General features: G+C 41.0%; 2 protein-coding genes across 3 annotated transcripts; one reads left to right on the top strand and one right to left on the bottom strand.

Moving 5' to 3' along the window:
• Positions 1-588: 588 nt before the first annotated feature.
• LOC105686631 lies at positions 589-17004 on the bottom strand. 2 transcript variants are annotated; one of them, XM_012401638.3, is made up of 5 exons: positions 15979-17004; positions 13847-14639; positions 10875-11038; positions 3839-4023; positions 589-2440 (listed from the first exon to the last, which is right to left on the bottom strand). In XM_012401638.3, exons 2-5 carry the CDS (start codon positions 14485-14487, stop codon positions 2132-2134), a joined length of 1299 nt encoding a protein of 432 aa, XP_012257061.2. In that variant the 5' UTR covers positions 14488-14639; positions 15979-17004; the 3' UTR covers positions 589-2131. The 2 variants fall into 2 exon arrangements, with proteins under 2 accessions (XP_012257061.2, XP_012257064.2); XM_012401641.3 differs by lacking the exon at positions 15979-17004 and adding an exon at positions 15596-15950.
• Positions 16954-19382, top strand: LOC105686632 (metallophosphoesterase domain-containing protein 1). The gene is made up of 5 exons (XM_012401643.4): positions 16954-17193; positions 17285-17429; positions 17505-17781; positions 17852-18078; positions 18139-19382. The coding sequence occupies exons 1-5, from the start codon at positions 17071-17073 to the stop codon at positions 18264-18266; spliced, it is 900 nt and encodes a 299-aa protein (XP_012257066.2). The 5' UTR covers positions 16954-17070; the 3' UTR covers positions 18267-19382.
• Positions 19383-19412: the final 30 nt, after the last annotated feature.

The raw sequence follows: 19412 nt of genomic DNA, 5'->3' as shown, positions 1-19412 counted from the left end.
GCGCTAGCTGTACTCCCGGTGGGCGGAGCCTAAAGAAAATGGCGGCGCCCATAGAAATGGGCGGAAAATTTGAATAATTAATTAAAAAATCGGAAAAAATCAGATAAAATTAGAAAAAATTACAAAAAATCAGGAAAAATTAGAAAAAATTAGAAATAAATCTGGGATAGTGTAACTACATTTGTATGTCATAAAAAGCATTCAGGGCCAGAGGAAGATGCAATCTTCAGTCAACGTAAATACATCTCTCTCACGCAACACATTGCCTGACGTCAAGGGGAAAGAAACTTGGGATTTTAGTTCGCGAAAATTCCGCCACTCGACGCTAGTTGTCCTCGGTGTGATGCGGGTATATCTGACGTTAGGCGCCAAATGAACTATCTTTAAAATCGAAAAAAAAAGGAAAAAATTAGAAAAACTCAGGAAAAATTTTCAAATGAATCCAAGTTCCTGCTGCTTCACCTGCACATAATCAGGCGCTAGCAGGGCATACGGGGAAATCTGGTGATTGATCAAAAATCAATTGAAAAAATAGAAGAAAATTCAGAATTAATGGCGAAAAAATAAAGAATAAATCATCACCCTCCATTTGTCTTTCTTTTTTCCAAGTTTTATTATTATTTCTCGTTCATTTTCTCTTTTTTTTTATTTTTTTCTATTCCATTCAGGTATATCTCTTTCGAGTTCGTTAATTATTACGTGTCCTTAACTCTTATACATACTATCCGTATTATATGTAAATATTTAGGTATATAAATTAAATTTTTTTTTTCTATAGTTATGTATATTCCGCGCGCTTATTACATAAATATATATATATAAGTATATAGGTACTCATATGTTTACTTTTAATCATAATACAATATACATCTAACAATTACTCTTAAGATAAATGTAAAAATAGTATATATATATATATATATATATTGCAATTCATATTTTCTTGTATCAATACATATGTATACCTATGCAAGCGTGTACAGCATTATTTTACTCTTATTTTGTTCGGCTATTTTCTTTCCTTCTTCATTCTCTTCGATTTTGAGAACGAAGGATAAAATATTATCATTATTATTATCGTTGAATCAACGATACGAATTTTTCGTACGACCGGAAGTCAGGGTCCCGCTCTTAAGACATTTTTCGATCCGCAAAACCGGGAAAAAAAAACGCCCAAGAAAAAAAATAAAAACGAAAACGAAAAAAAAAACAAAATTCCGAGGTCTCGTCACCTCTAACGAAAATGATCGTTACGCTATCACATACCGGTATGCGTTATGTATGTATATGTATGTATATAGGTACATAAAAAGTCCATAAAATGATCACCTTATACGAGCATTTAAAAGTATAACACATAATTGTTCCTACATAGGTATGTATAAATGTGTATAAGCATATAAATATTAATGGAAACTCACGTGGAGTTTTGTGTGTGTGTGTTTTTTTATACATAAAATATAGCCTATGTACTTTTTGTCTAATGTTATTATACATATAGTTTTATGTACACCGTCTATAGTACGAGGTCAATCGAATCACTAGAAACTCGTACAATACTGTCGTTACTCACATTATACATATATGTATAGGAATTCATTGCCGGCTACTGCGAACGCATTAATTAATTTTTATTACATATATATATATGTGTATGTATATATGTATATAAATATCGCGCACTTATTCAATTCCTCTTTTGCAATCGCAAGTTTGTTTTTTCTTTATCATTTTCTTTATTTTTTTTACTTCTTCTTCTCTTTCGATTTCATTTTTTGTTTTGTTCTTGTTTTGTTTATTTTTTTTTTTATTTTCAATTTACGAATCTGAGGAGAACCAAAAACTGTACAAAAATATCCCGAATATCCTCGGGTCAATTTATCATTGGAAATGGGAAAATTGGAAGAGAAAAAAAATAATTTTTCGTTCCATTCCTGTTTTTTTTGTTCGCTTGTTTGTTTTTTTCACCGAAACGTGAATTGAAACAATAACAATAGCGACGTCGTCTTTTCCTTTTTCTCTTTATTCCTTGTCGCCGTTGGCGTCGATCGGGGAAAGTGAAAATCGACGAATCGCGACGAGGAAGACGATAATAATAATAATCATAATAATGATGATAATGATAAAATTTTCAAAGATGGGCCAGAACCTCGACAGCGGTCACGGGGGGAGTTTGGTCCCCGCTGAGGATGACGGGTTCGGATTCCGTCTGGACGATTCTGACGAGATTCGCATCCTTTTTGTTGGAAGATGGCACCTGCAGGTTCGTACTCGCCGTTAGGTTGGGTCGTCCGCAATAACTAGGAGGTCTACTTTCCCTGGTCGTTCCACCGGGAGCGGCTACACTTCCAGCGTTCGATCGGTAAGTCGGTGGTGGCGATGAAGTTGGCTGCAATCTGTCCAGCAGCAGAAGCCTCAAACGATACTCCTGCATACTCGCCTGTTTTTCGGTCGTTTTTGTATTTTTTTCGTTACCCAGTATGAAAAATAAAAGAAACAAACAAACGATCTACGGTTAGTCGAAGAACGAAAATTTGTCGTTTTTTGAAAAAAAAAATTCATTCGATGGGATAAAATGATGGAAAGAAAAACGGATATTTGTTACAAATGAGGTTGGTCCTGAATTGGAATCGAAGATTTTTCTAAGATCTTCATTTTCCGCATCCTTATAGACTCCTGGGATTCGGACCCCGGACGGTTTTCGTAAATCTGCATCGCTGCGGACCTCCGAGTAACGAACAACAACGAGGTCGAAACCGAAAATGGGCATCAATGGCTCGGTCCCAGAATCTGTTCCACTAACCGGCTGACAAGAGGAATTGGAATCCTAAGCCGACCCGGGGGATCGGATTACACTCGAAAAACAGCGGGGGGAAACCCGAGGGACGCGCAGACCGAAACTCTCCCCCCCCCCCCCCCCCCCACCCATCGACGACCGACACATATTTACACCCACCTAACCTCTAACCTGTACCGATATACTCGGAAATGAAAACAGAGAGGAAAGAAAGATAAAGTAAGTTTTCAGAAGCTTTGAATTATGTACCGGAAAATTGTGGTTGTAAACTACGCGCCGAAGATCGCTCCGGACGTTTTTTTTCTTTCTTATGATTTTTCTCACACGGTTGAAGTTCACCAAATTTACTGAGTCGTTCCCGTTTCAGGTAGCTCAAAATCAGGGCGGATCGAAAAACGTTGAAAAAATAGTTGGCCACCCCCGAAAATCAAAGATACATCGCTGGAAGAAAGCTGGATTAGATTTTTTTGATATTTTCTAGGTGGCTCTGAAGCGCCATTTTTATAACGTTTTAAAAAAAAGTGATTTAAGAAACTCAGAATTTCTTATACCGGGTGTCCAGAAGCGTGCTCTTCCGAAGCCAGATCGAAATTTTCACGATTTTTCTATCAGAGAGCATCGAAATCTGTGTTTTCTAACCCAAAACAATTTCGCACGTCCTCCATCTTGTTTTTCCACCGAAACCCGTTATCGCTCGGTATATCGGCAGAAAAAAGATGGACGGCGTAAAAAAATGTTCTAGATCAAAAATCAGTATCGAAAAATCATCTGAACACCTCGTATAAAAAAATACAAAATTTTTGGGATCGTCCGCTTCCGTTCATGAGAGTTACAATGAATTTCATACGCTGTATACAAAATGGCGCTTTTCAGCCCCCTGGAAAAATAAAAAAAATCGGAACCAACTTTCTTCCAGCGATATTTACTTTGATTTTGGGGGGTGGCCAACAATTTTTAGTATTTTGGTTGTGCCCCGGTTGATGTATGTTCGTTTTTGAAATTATTCAGCCCCCGAAAATAATAACGAAGAAATGGGATAACCTGATAGCTCGGGGGCGGCGGCCTGAATTGAAACTCTGGATAGATCATGGCGGCGTAGGGGTGGATGGGCCTAGCCGGTGGTATTCTTCCCGATATTCCCGTGAACCCGAAGAAACTGCCGCAATGTTCCCTGCTGGTGACTCGCCATGCCACCGCACTGACGGTCACTAGTACCACGCCGATACCTGTAACACGGAACAAATGCGAGGTTGTTATTATTCAATAGAGGTGAGAAGGATTTCGAATTGGAATGACGATAATAACAATAAATGGCAATAAAACGCCGATGCAGGAGGAGAAACTTTTTTTTTTCAATCGCAACGAGCTAGAGAAGGATAAGGTAGAATGAAAGGACTTTTCCTACGGAGGGTAGAGAAAATTAAAATGGAAGAATGGAAAGGACTTTTAATTCGAAGTCTGCTGCGGGGGATAGGAAATTAATATTTTCTGTGAATTATACTAGGCTCGTATAAATCTACTTTTGAGCGAAACGTTGGAAAATTAGCGTAAAAAGGAGAAGTGAAATGATTTTTTTCGATATCGAAAAACGCGAATGCGCCAAACAAAAAAAAAACAAGATAGAGGATCGTTGATTCGAACTCTGCGTAGGCTCGTTTCTTTCGCTACGTCAAGAGCTGCGACAGAAGAATAAAAATCTCTGAAAAAATCAGAACACAAATGCGCAAAGAAAAACGAGATAGTGGAACAAGATGGAGGATCGTTGGTTCGAACTCTGCGTAGGCTCGTTTCTTTCCCTACGTTGAACTGCGACAGAAAAATAAGTGTCTTCTGTCAACGGTGCTCATACTTTTTAGCGAAACGTTGAAAGATTCGTGAAAAAAGCCAAAGTAAAAGGATTCTTTCAATATTAGAAAACAAATGCGCAAAACAAACAAGATGGAGGATCGTTAATTCGAACTCTGCGTGGGCTCATTTCTTTCCCTACGTCGAACTGCGACAAAAGAATAAAAATCTTTTCAAAAATCAGAAAACAAATACGCAAAAAAAAAGAAAAACAAGATGGAGGAACGAGAGAGAATCGTTAATTCGAACTCTGCGTGGGCTCGTTTCTTTCCCTACATCAAACTGCGACAGAAGAACAAATTTTTTTCTTAAAACTCAGAAAACAAATGCGCAATAAAAAAAACAAGATGGAGGAACGAGAGAGAATCGTTTCTTTCGCTACTTCAGGAGCAGCGACAGAAAAATCGAAATATCTTCAATAATCAAAAAACAAATGCGCAAAGAAAAACAAGATGGAGGAACAAATTCGAACTCTGCGTAAGCTCGTTCGTTTCTTTCCCTACATCAAAAGCTGCGAGAGAAAAACAAAAATCTTTTCAAAAATCATCAAACAAACGCGCAAAAAAAAAAAAAAAAAAACAAGATGGAGGAACGAGCTGGAGGGTCGTTGATTCGAACTGTTCGCAGGCTCGTTTCTTTCGCTACCGTACCGATGTATCTGTGACAGAAAAAAACCAGTATCCTCCGATACTCTTTCAGGAGACCTTTGGGGTCGGTGCGGGTGTGGACGTTCCGCGTTTCCCCGGACTTTTGTGTCCGCGTCCTCCATTGTTGCCCCGGCTTATTCTCCGCTCTCGTATATCGCGTTGTAACGGCCGGGTGGTACCGGTCCTAAACGTACATTAAACCTGGCTCGAGCCGCTGCCTCCGTCGCTGTTGCTTTTGCCGCTCGCGGTGCACACGATGCCCAACCTAACCTTTGGTTAGAAAGTAAGCTAGAAGTGCGGGCCGCGCGCACGTCTACGTACAGATATATATCTACTTCTTCTCCAATTCACCTCGAAGTCGGTGTGAGTTTGTTGTGCACCACGGGTTCCGCAGCCGCCGTTGCCTCCTCCGGTTCTCCGCTAGCCGCCGCCGTCGCAGGAATCACGGATCGCGAGGAGGTTCCCTTCGATTATCTTACGTACCTGCGACCGACTCGCTCGGCTTTTACGCTCGCTGCGACTGCAGGTCCCAACTAGTCGACTGAATAAATCTTTTCCATCTCCTTGTCTCTCTCTCTTTCTCTCTTTCTCTCTCTCTTCTATTTTTTCTCTTCCTCCTCGGCCACTTCGTTCTCTATTTTCGCTGCGTCGGAGCGTGTTCCGCGTCTTTCTCTCCGCTGGAATAAGGACGAGTCGGAGAGAAAAAAAAAAAAAAATTCCTCGGACGATAATGTCGAGGGGAAAAAATTGAAGGAAAACAGAGAGAAAAGAAAAAGTTCAACCAACTTTTGGAAGCCTCGGAGAAACGGATGCGCGGGTCTCTGTGTGTCGTCGTGAAATTTGACACGGAATCTTTGCGGTCGTTCGAAGGGATCGATTGAGAAAAAAAACTTGAAAATGGACGACGATGACATCGATTTCGACGATTGGCGCGAATGTACGATGATTTTCTCTTCGAATTCCTTGACGAATTTCGTCCATCGACGGAGTTTTGTCCTTTTTCTTTTTTTTCTCTTTTTTATTCCAATTCTTCCGAAAGTTTAACACGCCCTGGTGTACAACGGACGGTCCATTTCGGTTCAGATCAGTAGAAATTTATGTCGAGGAGGTTAGGCAGCTGCGACTCGCTTCTGTACTCCCACGTTAATTATCGCGTCAGCGACGGTGGTCCTGTCGATTCCTGGGTTGGAATTGTTTGAAAATTTCGCATCGCGTCGTTTATTTTTTTGAGTTATTCATAAAGCCACGCGTGTAACCGCGACAATTGAATTTTAGAGAAAACGAGAGAAAAACAACGAAATAATTACCACAATTATCGCGTAGGGCCGAAAAACAAAATGGAGTCATCACGGCCGCAGACGTCAATTTATTCAGCCATTAATAGCGTCTGCTTTATTAGAAACACAGCAGCTTCTTCTTCGGCGAATGTATCATAAAATCATCGATCGAGTTCGCGCTATTCACGTCGCTAATTAAACCTGACCCAATTATTAATCGTAATTAGTATGCGATACGGATACGTTGCACCCGGTGACGTATACGCGATGCATAACCTAACCTGTAACAATATCGATCGATAAAAATTGAAAGTGCACGTCCGACTCGTTTCATTTTTTTTTTTTTTTTTTTTTTCTTCATTCTTCCGTTTATTTTACTCTTCCGGCCGTCGTCGTCGTCGTCGTCGTAACGAAAAACCAAAAACACAGAAAATAACGACGACGACGACGATAACTTAAACGATAATGATAATTCAGATTACGATATCAGTGACACGGATTACGATTAACCGGTACACCGCGCGAAAATAACGCAGGTGTGCAGCAATTTCTTTCCACTTGGTCACGGTCTGACGGTGAAATTGAAAAAAAAAAAAAAACAACAACCAACAACAACACGGTTTACAAAATCGTTAGTATTGTGTACCCGCGGAACAAACCACAACAATAACAATAATAACGTGGAAACTAGAAGGATCTATTATATATACCTGCGTTTTATGTAGATTGAATATTTTTCTGCAAATCTGATACAATGTATACACTAATATGTATATGTATTTATATCGGTGTGCAAACAAAACTCTATCTTCCTTTTTCTCTTTTCACATATGGCTGGACCCATTCAATCCAAACGATATAGTATAACGATAAGGAAGAGAAAAAAAGAGATCCCTCAATATTATCGAATCATATTGTATACATACGAATGAAGCACTATGTACGTTGTATACGTAGGTATACGTAACGGTAAATATTGTTTTTGTTTTTTTCTCCTTTCCTATTCTCTAAAAATAATACAATGTCACCGTAATTGAATCGCATCTATATAGTTTATCGTCGCTGTCAACAATAACCGAAAGAATCTCACGGCCCATCGCGTATAGTCGCTGCACATATGTACACACATATATATATACATAATTATCTCATTAACGGTAATGACATCTGCTATCCTACGCACACATCAGGTTGTTTCTCGAGCAAGGTCATTTTTAATACATTCCGATACCGAAGGTCGGTTTTATTTACTTATACGCCGTGTGTAATTTTTTTTTTTCTCTCCTGCAGTTTCTATGGGACTCTCGCTGATATAATATTTGAGAGGAATTGAGGAAAAGTAGGGAAGAAAAATACGACGGCGACAATTAATGTAGCTTAGATATAATAACAGGCGGTTATATAGATTATGGTAATCGACGACGGATTTGAAGGCGTTAATTAATCGCCGTACGCAATTATGCGATCAAATACAAGCGTTACAGAGTCTATATACATATATACATATACATGTATATATCGGCGTCGACGACGACATCGGGGTGACGTGCCTAGACTGCATATCGCTAGAAATTAGAATTAGAAACAGAATTCGTATGAGACGGCGTAACTAGTTGTCGGGTTGGGCTAGGTCTTCTCGTCGTAGCGCAATACGGCAGTTCGTCTCAATGACAAAATTGTGTACGCAACACGCGCCTGTACGAAATAAAGAAGAGAGAAAAAACAAAGAAAAAAAAAAAAAAAAATGGTGAGAATTAAAAGAACGACGAGCGAAAAGACGAACAATCGCGTGTAATTAAAGAGAAGAAAAAAAAAAAAAAAATTTCTATGCAACAACAGCGTCGTTATAGCTGGTCCAATTATGACCCCGTGTATTATGTACCGCTGCACACCGGAGCGGCCTTGAAAGATATGAAAATTGGCGCAGAACGAAGAAAAAGGAGGAAAAAAAAAAAAAACTGTATACCGTGTTGGAAAAGAAAAGACAAAAAATAGTTGTCGTTAATCCGACTAAACGAGGCAATTTTCAAGGCGTATTGGAAAATAATTGGAATACAATAATTAGACTGTTTTTTTGTTTACGAAATTTTTCCTGACGCTAGATATTATTTTTAAATTTATTGAAAATAGAAAGTTACGCGATTAGGTAATACATAACGTCGCTATATAAATGTACGTATGAGTATGTGTATACCTATTTTCAAAATATTACAAAAGTTAATTAATAAGATTCTGTAGAATATATAAGAAAATTTCACAATATATACATACATAAATACATACAGCGAATGGAAATTTTCTTTCATGTAACAGAGAATTTCATTTCACATCAGAAGCGGTTTTCTAATTTTCGGGTTCACGTTTATATCGTCGCTAATACGTAGTGACAAATTTTTTTTTTCATTTCTCTCTTTTTTTTTTCTCTTATTCTTTTTTGTAATATTTTGTTTTGCGGTATCAATTTCTATTTTTGTATATATACACACCGCACCACGATCGCGTTATTATTTTTCTTTTCGTTATCAACTTTTTCGTCCGCTTTATTTAATTTTTCCCTTTATACTTTTACACCGCTGAATTCCGGTGTGCGGAGTTACCTCAATCGTATAGTATAATAACAGGACTTTGACGATGTTAACCGCATATAATCAGAACGAAAACAAGATGCATGAACGTGTATGACACGAGAGCGGACAAAATTTAGCGCCTGTTTATTCATTTATACTTATTTAATTTTCTTTTGTTTTTTTCATTTTCTTCTTCTTACTCTAATTTTTCCCCGATTCAATTTGGCTGTATAAACGTCTACCGAGGTATACATACGGACACGTACAGATATTTACACCTACGCAATATAATTTGGAAAGCTAGACAGCCCGATTCTTCGTTCGTTTCATCTCTTTCTTAAATTCTAGTTGATTGCAAAAAAAAAAATACAATAAAAAAAAGAACAAAAAAATTGAAAAATAATAAAAAGGAAAGAGAGAGAGAGAGAGAGAGCGAGAATTGAAAACTTTTCAACGATGTGTCCCTGATGTCGGGTTCATTATACGGTAAATCAATGACGAGTACAGGTATTCGAGTTTCTTTACTCCGAGCAAAGTTTGTTTTTATTTCTTTTTTTTCCTGCTCTTTTTTTCTTTAGGTCAAATTGGGTTCGCAGCGATTGTATACATATAATATGTATTTGTAATTTGAGCGATACCGAACCAAAAAAAAAGGGAAAGAAAATTAAAAAACTATCATATAAAAAGACGTAATAATTTTTCAAACTCATAAAAAAATCAACGTTTTTCAGACAGTTTCTTTTTTTCTCCAAATATGTTGTTCATTTTCGTGGCGGATTTTTCAAAAATAAACAAAACAAAATAGACAAAAAAAATGCCGGAATTTTGGAAAACGGATATTTTTTAAATATAGTTTTTGCAATTTTTAAATATACCAAAAAATCGTGTTTCTGCAGCGATTTTTTTTTTACCGAAAACCTGATGTTCTCATTTTTTTTTTTTTTTTAAATGTATGAAATTATTTTGTATCGTAAATTACTTGAAAAACGGATTAATTTATTAGGCAAAAATTGTGTAAAATAAAAATTCTAAGTTTACAATTCTTATATATACGAGCAAATAAACGGCGGACCCCACTTCCAAACAATTATTGTACCTAGAAACCTGAAGTATTTCTCACTCAATTTTTGTCGTTTTTTTTTTCTTTTTTTTTGCTCGATCTTAAGACCCACAAATGTCAATTCGTTCCTCTCGAACTCCTCGGTACTTACAATGTACATTTAGAATCTCAAACAGGATGCGCCCCGTTCGACTGTGGCGAAGTACATTTCACGCGCGCGCGTGTGTGTGTGTGTGTGTGTGGTATATGTGTGCGCGCATATTACACACCACACAGAAATGGATCCGCGTTTGCCGCCTTCTCTCCGATTATTTTTTACCCATACTATATACGCCGTTGATGCTGCACGCGTTCTCCGATACATACACACCTATATACCTCTACGTACCTCGACGCTCCACGTGCAGTAGAACTCGCGATGCTTAAATCGTGATTAAAAAGCTTTCTTCTCTCGCTATACCTGCGGCGTATTTATTCGCACCGATTCGAAGAAGGTACAACTTAAACGCTGCAAACGAAAAACAGCTGCGAGCGTTCCTCCTCCTTCGTTCCTCCGCGCCTAACGCGCCCCTAACCCGCACCGGCCGATACAAAAATTTTCGATCACCCGGTGCGTGGAAAAACTGAGGGAAAAAGTGAGGAGCCCTCCGGAGCCCAGGGGCTGAACTCCGCATTACTCACCGATCATCAGCAGGGCGACGGCGATGTGGTCGCGACCGGTGGCCCGTAATGCCCCAAGTAAGGCCCCTGCACCGGCGCAAACTAGGCCCACAACTCCCACTCCGAGAATGGACCAACGTACCGGTGGAGATCCGAGTCCGCAGCACTGCTTCGGCACGGAATCCCTGCAGCAAAAATCAGACACGTCATCGTCGTCCCTCGACGAGTAGGCACGGCGTACACTCGGTAACAAAATTAACGGCGCTACCGACGCTCCGTGAAAACGTGCGGAATGAAAAGCGTTTCAATGGTTTCAAAATGGTTTACGAAAATTCTCAATCTCGCGGTCAGGAAACGCCTGCGGAAGGAAGAATGGGGCTTGAAATAAAATAATGCGGAAAATTTTGGAGGCGGCCATTTTGTAGGCTAAAATCCCTCATTCAAAATGGCCGCCGCGATGAGTTTCATGCGCCATTTTCTGATACCGAGATGTTCAATTTTTAACGATTGAATGATTTGAAAAAATTGAATAACTCCGTGTCAGAAAATGGCGCATGAAACTTATCGCGGCGGCCATTTTGAATAGGAGATTTCGGGCTACAAAATGGCCGCCTCGAGAGTTTTCTGCTGCATTATTTTATTTCAAGCCTCGGCACTCGAACCGACGCCACGACGTAGTCAAAACTGACCTTGAGAAGAATTTTCGAAACCACCTCCGAGTCGAGGTTACGACCTTGAAAATGCTTGGAAAATTATTCATCGAGTTACAGGATTTTGAGTATCGGTATTTTTTAGCCGAGCGGCGGATACAGCGCCGTTCATTTTTGTTACCGAGTGTATGCGAAGTACACAAGACACGCTACTACGTATACAAAAGCAAGTTTAGAACGGCGGCTCGAGTATCTTATTTCACGTACTGCTAGTTCTCGGAGTACCAAGAGATAGATGGTCTCATGGTCTGACCCAGTGACACAGACTCCCCGGAGTTCGGGCGCCCCGACTTACCCGAGATGTCTCGACGCCTCGACGCCACTTTTCCGCTAAACTTCCTCGGATCCTACGCCGCGTGCCGCGTTAGAGGACGCCGAAGTTGGGGGGGGGGGGGGGGGGGGGGGGGGGGGGGGGATAAAAAAGCAACATGGAGGAGGCAAAAATCCACTGAAATCTCGGCGTCGAAAATGGAAGAGACGAGATGCGAAATTCGCGGCGTAACCGGGGCCTCGGTACGGCCCGGCTGCGGCCCTGCTGAATTGTAACCCGCGACTTGTGTATAGATGTATGTATGTACGTATATACATAGGTATATACGCTCACGAATCCCTCTCGACATAACGGGTTCATTTTACAGAACGCGGATAGCCGTCAAAACGAATACATATGTATAAATACGTCATTGATTATCCTACGCTCGAGTATTATATGTTGTATGTGCGTTACGAACGTACATCGTGGACCCTAAGATGCTCGAAGAGACAACATCCGGTAATTTATTCGCCCATTTTGACCCCCTCTCAGCCCCTTCGTCCTTTGAACTCGACGCCCGAGGTGAAGAAAAATTTAATTCCAAACAGAAAAAAACACACCAAAATAAAACGTACCGAATTATTTTCATGTACCACGTGTTTTATAATCCCGTGAAACTATACGTGTGTTAGAATGAAAAAACAAAAGAGAAGAAAAAACAAGACACGAATTTTCAGTAATACACCACGCAGGTATACGTTGATAATTATTTCGGATTATTTTCCGCAGCTCGAGTTTGGGAGCAAAAAAAAAAAAAAAAAAACAGAAAGGAATAAAAAAAAAAAGTGAAGCAAAGTAACGCGATGCGTTCCGAGTGGAGGAGCTATGCGGTAACGGGTTTTGAAAGAGCACGCTTTTTGACCTTTGTGCAGTCAATATGTATGTATAAAGGTGTGCGTGTATATCGACCCCCTTGAAAAAAATTTTGTGTACACTATCTCACACGTGCGTATAGTAAAAGGAATGAATGGGCAAAGAAATTTATCCATTGAACCCGAAAAGGGTTCGAGAACGTTCTTTTCATTTATATACAGAAAACTTGAGAGTCGTCCTTTTTTTGGCTTTTCATCTCCGAGCTTTTACGTTTTTGCTTTTTGTTTCTTTTGGCCGTGTGTTGCACGCCCCGCGGTTTCCGATTCTCGTTTAATCGCATATTTATGCACTTGTACGGCGTACGTGAGCGGAAATTGTAACAAAGCAGATAATATTTGAACGGAGAGAAAAAAAAAAAGTAGGTATGTACGCTTCCGTGTAATTACGTACAAGTGAAATACAAAGTTGAAAAAAGAAGAGAGAATGAAATGAAATAAAAACAGAAACCTACTTTTGAGATATAATTTTCTATGGTTTGAAAATAGCTCATTATCCTTGCGCAATTATATGTGTGTGTGTGTGTATGTGTGTGTGTGGGTACTTGTACATAGCCGGATCTATGCTGAATGTCGAATGCGGTGGTCTGTAGCCATAGAAAGTTTGAACTGTACGGATCATTGATTGGTTGAAACCGTTAATTAAATCATTTTAATCGAAGCGGTAATACCATACAATTCAGACTCATTATAGGCGAGGAGTTATAGGCACTGCGGAGTGACGGAAGCCTGCAGAAAGTCTCGAGGTGTACAAAGATCTGTATAATAACAACTCCGTGAAAATCTGTTTTCACTTCTGACGATATACCATTATTATCATCGTCGTTGCTTTGAATGAAAAATAATGTAACGAAACAGAGTAAATCCAAAGCAAAATCGTAGTCGCTTGCAACGAGTTTGTCCCACGCCACAACAATATGTATAATGAATAAACATGACCCTTGTGTGAACATGATGTACGCCAAAGTTATACTCATGAATAGAATTTTTACTTTCACACTTTCACTGAAACTGAATTCTACCTTTGCAAGATTGTACGCAGGTAATCGCATGCATTTGATTGTAAGGAAACTGAGCAGGGTCACGTCCCGACAAACTCACCTTCCAAAAGCTGAGACACTCGTGGGCACAGGAAAAGGCAGCCCGAGGCTGAGGCCACTGAGGCCGCCGAGTCCGCCGAGCCCTCTGAGTCCCAGGTGCGGAGGAGGTGGATGAAGAAAGTTGCCACCCGGAGGAACGATAGGGACTCCCGAGGGAGCTACGGCGGGGCCGACGCCGCAGGGTCCACCTGCGTACGAGGGTGGCACCGAGCAGGACCTCATGGCCCTTCGATGCTGTCGTCTTAACCTCCTTTCCCGTCTCCTGGCGTCCCTCGTCTCCTCGTTTTCGACCAGACGGGCTGTGTTGCTCTCCAGAGGTCCGGGAGACCCCCCCGTTACTGGCACAGCGGATACCAACGCTACCGAATTAGTTTGTGGCAAATTTTGTGAACAAGAAATCTGACCGCAGGTTGTACTCTCAGTTTGTGCCTCCGTCGAGATAAACGATCTGCTGGAAACATCGTTGCTACTGTTCTGCTGCTGCTGCTGCTGCTCCTGGTTACGATGGTGGTGATGTAGAGGAGCTCGATTCAGTTGTTGTTGTTGTGGTAGTTGTTGTTGTTGATGTTGTTGAGTTTCTGTACCGTCGACAGCGATGACACTGACGGGCCGCGGGCCGTTCTCTGAAAGCGCCCCGGCCATTGCGCGCCCCTGGACATCGGTTACCAAGGCAACGCCGTCGCCTTCTTCCTGCCTTTTCGTGTACTATTCTTCGATGCACCCTCGTCCCTCGTTTCTCGTTTCTCGGCCCCCTTCAAGGCGAGATTTGGAATCCTTGGATAGGAGTCCGTTTCCTGTCGATTCAAAACCGTCAACAATTTCGAATTTCTCTTTCATCGCACAACGCGGTAAATAAGGGTGCACACCTACGCCTATACCTATGAGTATTTTACCTATACTACTCGCTCACGATCGCACTACTTTTGAAGGACTATGAAAGGACTCGGAAATCGGACCGCTCTTTTTCCGTACACGAGACTGAAAAATAGTCGTATTTTTTTTTTTCTTTGGAATGGAGCGGAACCCAACGCGGCTCCTTTCGCCCAATTTTTCGGGTTCTAAAATCCTATGGGAAATCTTTGCAACGTCATCCGGGAGAAATCGGGTCCTTGAGCGATGATATTCTCCGAATGTTCTCTCTCTGTGGGGTTCTATTGATTTTCGGTATAATATTTAGTCACTGCACCCCCTTGGTCCGTACGGTACAAACTTCGCTGGGATCCTGACGCAGCCTGCACTCTACGGTAAAAGAAATGGAGAACCGAAAGAGTAGTACGAAGACGACACGTGTAAAAAATAGGAGATTTTTATCTACGTCAAATGTCGGATTTCGTCCAAAAACACATATATCCCAATTACGTCCTACCTCAATAAAACAAACTTTCGTCTCATTTAAATTTATGCATATACATATGTGTGTATATACCATGTCGTACATACGTATACTTATACTTTCGTTTATGTTTTGTAACTAGATCATGCATAAGTTTTATGTACATACTTATATAAATAAGTGTACGTGCGTTACATATTTCGTAAATTTTTATGTTCATTTTATCCTGTTATGGCGCCGAAAAAATTGTTCGATTATACAAACGGATTTAAACGAGGTAAAGCGAGCCCGCGAATGTAAAAAGATTCTTTTAAGCGAAGTAATAAATGTTTAATAAAAAAATGAAACAATGGGTGATTACTACCTCGTGGTGGGTTACAAACATCGTTCGTAACTCGTAGGGTATAATAAAATAACCTTTTAACTCTTTTTGCGGGAGCTCCTAAGTTGGCGTGGAGCGTAATGTGGATCGAAAATGAGTCGTCCGCTCGTAACGCGAGCGAAGGTGATAAAGGGGCTTCGATAGCATGAAAATTGCAATAATAACCACTCGACTCCGGATAGCAAACTGGTGCAATTATTGCGAGAATAATAAGTCCCACGCATCGGGCGGCCATCTTACAATCAACAAACTAATAGCGCGGTGCGGGGATCGTCCTTTGTTCGCGCGCTATTTTCATTCAAATTTCATCGGACATTTGAGACGCTTAAGCCGAGGCAAGATTTTCGAATGATTATTCAGAGAACTATTCGAACTTTGAACAGCGGGATAAAATGGACCGTCGATCGGTCGTACTCACGTTTACCGGAAAACTATCGATGCGTAATCCGAGTGCGGGTGATCCATAATAGGAAACTGAACGTAATCCTGTACGTTTGAGGTGCAATTTTTTTTCACTATTGTTCTCGACACGTCGACGCACCGACACATGTCAAAGTATGAAAAGAAAAAAACGAAGGAAAATTCGTTCATTCACTGAACACGAAGTGGTCGGATCGCACGCACCGACGCATTTTCCAACAGGTGGAGGATCGGCGAATCCGAACGTGGCGTTAGAAAATTTTAGGAAAAAAATTGGATCACTTTTGAATCGCCTATTTCACGGCCGGGGTTCCGTTCTCGCTAAAAAGCCGAGCAAGAAACTCGCAGTCGGCGTTGCCGAGACGGCAAGGAGGATAAACGAAAAGATCAGGAAGAACGGGCACAAACAACTGCACGGAACTGTAACTGCGGGCACAAGAAACTCGAGGAGAATCGGACCCCCGTTGGCTCTCGTCGTCTTTCGGTCTCCTCTCGCCTAGTTTTCTCTGGGCACACTGTTAAACGCGACAGAACGCGAACGGGAATAATAACGTCGCTTTATAGTTCTGCGGGTGCCTGGCTCCCACGTATTACACCGTCCACCTGGGTCGCGGCGCGCTACGGATTACGTTCTACGGGAATTCAAGAGTGCGGACGGAGGCGAAAAACTTTGTCGAATATTGTCGCAGATGTCAAATGTCCGCACAGCATCGCGATGCGACTCGCTCCGTACTGAGAGCCGAACTGACCACACCGACTCCGCTATAGCGTGTCAAAATAGTACCGAACTATCCTGCCCAGGGGGTGAGGGAAACGATGCACTCCCCTCCGCCGCCGCGAGGATTTCCATCTTTCGACTGCGCTTTTTAGCTGCAAGGTGCATTTGATTCATCGGCGGCATGAGCGAGCCCGACTTGACCGATCGACAATCCGTCTCGTTTATCCGGTTCTTGATGCGAACCGAGATGACGATCCCTTCCCTCCGCCCGCCCGCGGGATCGCGAGGATAGCACGCTTTTCGTCGGCGCAGCAGTCATCGGAGCTGCTGTTTCGGAGGGCGGTTATAACGGGGCGATATTCCATAGTGAATATGAAAATTGGAATTCATCCGTTGACAGCTGACCCCAGTGCGGCATGGCGAGAACTGTCACAGCGACAAAAAGTCATAAAAATCACGGCGAAGATACCGACCACTCCTGCCCCGGTCAATAAGGTGAGAATTTTCGGTTCTGGGAACGGAAGATACACGTGAAATGGGCAGGTTTTTTCAAACCAGATCTTAACCTAAGCACGACGTGTTTCAGCTCAGGGTGGTCTGCATGAGCGATACTCACTCTTTGACCCCGTTCATAAAGTTCGACGTACCAGAAGGCGACGTTTTTATTCACGCCGGAGACTTCACGAAATGTGGAAGTCTCGAGGAAGTTGTAGAATTCAACAATTGGATCGGTGAGCAGCATCTCCGTTGCTCCGGACGACTGTTAAAGAGTTTGTAACGATCCAATGAATTCTCACGGTTCGCAGGGTGCCTGCCGCACAAGCATAAGTTAGTGATAGCGGGAAATCATGAATTGAGTTTTGACCCAACGTTCACTCACCCATTTTCCACAAATGCTGCGGGGGACAGACACAAACACACGGGAACAAGTGTCATCGACGACATACCGACCCTGGGAATGTCTAGAGATACTCTGGCCGAGGCGATAAAGACAAAGAACATCAGAGAGCATCTGACGAATTGTATTTATTTGGAAGATTCTGAAATAATTATTGACGGAATAAAAATATATGGAACTCCTTGGTAAGATTGAAATATAAACCAGTTACAATTTACCAACGATGCCTTACCTACCTTATTTGAAAATCGATAGGCAGCCAGAGTTTTGCAAGTGGGCATTCAACGTGCCTCGAGGGGAGCCATGTCTGTCCAAGTGGACATTGATTCCAAGTGACACCGATATTCTGGTGACGCACACACCTCCCGTTGGCCACGGAGATTTGTGTTGTAGCGGAGTTCGGGCTGGATGTGTAGAATTATTAACCACAGTGCAAAATCGGGTGCAACCAAAATATCACGTGTTCGGCCACGTGCACGAGGGTACGTAGTGCTTTGGAAAATCTTTCCAGAATCCTGAAATTAAACCCTATAAATTTTCAGGGTATGGTATCTCTTCGGACGGTAAAATAATATTCATAAATGCATCGACCTGCGATCTGAACTACTTGCCTAACAATTTACCGATAGTATTTGACATAACTTTACCTGCGGACAGGACGAAATCATAGGATGTGGAGAAATAAATGAGAGAATGCTGCCGGTGAAGAAGAAACTGAGGAATTGCTGCGGTAAGGGGAATGAACTGGAGGAGTACAACATGTGTCGAGGTAGATCCGGACACCCATCTGTAAAAGTAACATTTAACGTTAGAGCGACGATCCTATTAGCAGCATTACCATAATTCTTTGAAATAAAATTAACTCCGGTATAATCGCCATCGCACTCGTATCTGTCAGTAAAGCAGGTACGATATAGCCATCACAATGCTTCACACGTTGCTTAATTTTAGAGAGTTCTAATTTAACTATCTATGAATAATTTATTTTGTACATTTTTTACCCTGACTATCATATAGGAGTGATTTATTTATTTATTTTTAGCCTAACTAGTTAGATAATTAGAAACTAGGTACATACCTGTACAAAGTAAATCATGGTCGATAAATTTTATACCCCGATAGGTACGTAAGTAGAAATACTCGAAATTGCTAAAAGAATTGTGACAGGCATTGAAATGTATCACTTTGCAGGTGTCATGTTTGACTTTGAAATTAGTATAGGTAGCGTACTTGCAACTCGAATGGTCTAATAATAGTGACGCATTGTTAAGAATGAGCCAAGATTAATTTAGTCCATACCGTTTTTACCGTGCTCTTATTATACGTCTATAGAAACAGGGTATGGTAAAGTACTCGGCGACTCACCTGAGATTATACTCATATTTTTCACTCTACGTAAAATTCAGATTACAGGCATCGCTTTGATTTTTCAAAGTCGCACAACGACACACTCATCCGTAATTCAAATAGAATGTTATCGATTAGTTGAGATTTTAGGGGATTAAAAAATTTCATAGACTGCAGCGTTTTACTGAAATTGTATATATTCCGGATAACACATGGAATATTTGATAAATTTTGCGTCGACAAATTGTGGTAGAAATAATGATTTGAAAAAAAAAAAAAAAAAAAACCCCAACAAATAAAAAACTAAAGTTGTACATAATCAGTTGCGTAATAATTTCGGATAAACGACGTGATCAGCCATCAAAATTTAAACATCTTCGGAGGTATTTATACTACACAAAAACAAAAAATGTGTAATAAACGTAATATCAGAGATGAATCAATTCTTGCCTGAGATGTTATTTATTTT

This window comes from Athalia rosae, chromosome 8 (assembly GCF_917208135.1).
Source record: "Athalia rosae chromosome 8, iyAthRosa1.1, whole genome shotgun sequence".
Lineage (NCBI taxonomy): Eukaryota > Metazoa > Arthropoda > Insecta > Hymenoptera > Athaliidae > Athalia > Athalia rosae.
Note: the sequence above shows the minus strand (reverse complement) of the source record. Positions and strands in the feature narration are given on the sequence as shown.

What these genes read in the sequence shown, in the direction of transcription:
- LOC105686631 (XM_012401638.3), bottom strand. Translation starts at nt 14,487, where the DNA reads ATGGCCGGGGCGCTTTCAGAGAACGGCCCGCGGCCCGTCAGTGTCATC. An exon ending in CGTCGCCCTGCTGATGATCG is followed by an intron (nt 4,024 to 10,874) that starts GTGAGTAATGCG and finishes TCCGTGTTACAG; the next exon opens with GTATCGGCGTGGTACTAGTG. An exon ending in CGCCGCCCCCGAGCTATCAG is followed by an intron (nt 2,441 to 3,838) that starts GTTATCCCATTT and finishes ACCGAAAAACAG; the next exon opens with GCGAGTATGCAGGAGTATCG.
- LOC105686632 (XM_012401643.4), top strand. Translation starts at nt 17,071, where the DNA reads ATGAAAATTGGAATTCATCCGTTGACAGCTGACCCCAGTGCGGCATGG. An exon ending in CTCCTGCCCCGGTCAATAAG is followed by an intron (nt 17,194 to 17,284) that starts GTGAGAATTTTC and finishes GACGTGTTTCAG; the next exon opens with CTCAGGGTGGTCTGCATGAG. An exon ending in AAAATATATGGAACTCCTTG is followed by an intron (nt 17,782 to 17,851) that starts GTAAGATTGAAA and finishes GAAAATCGATAG; the next exon opens with GCAGCCAGAGTTTTGCAAGT.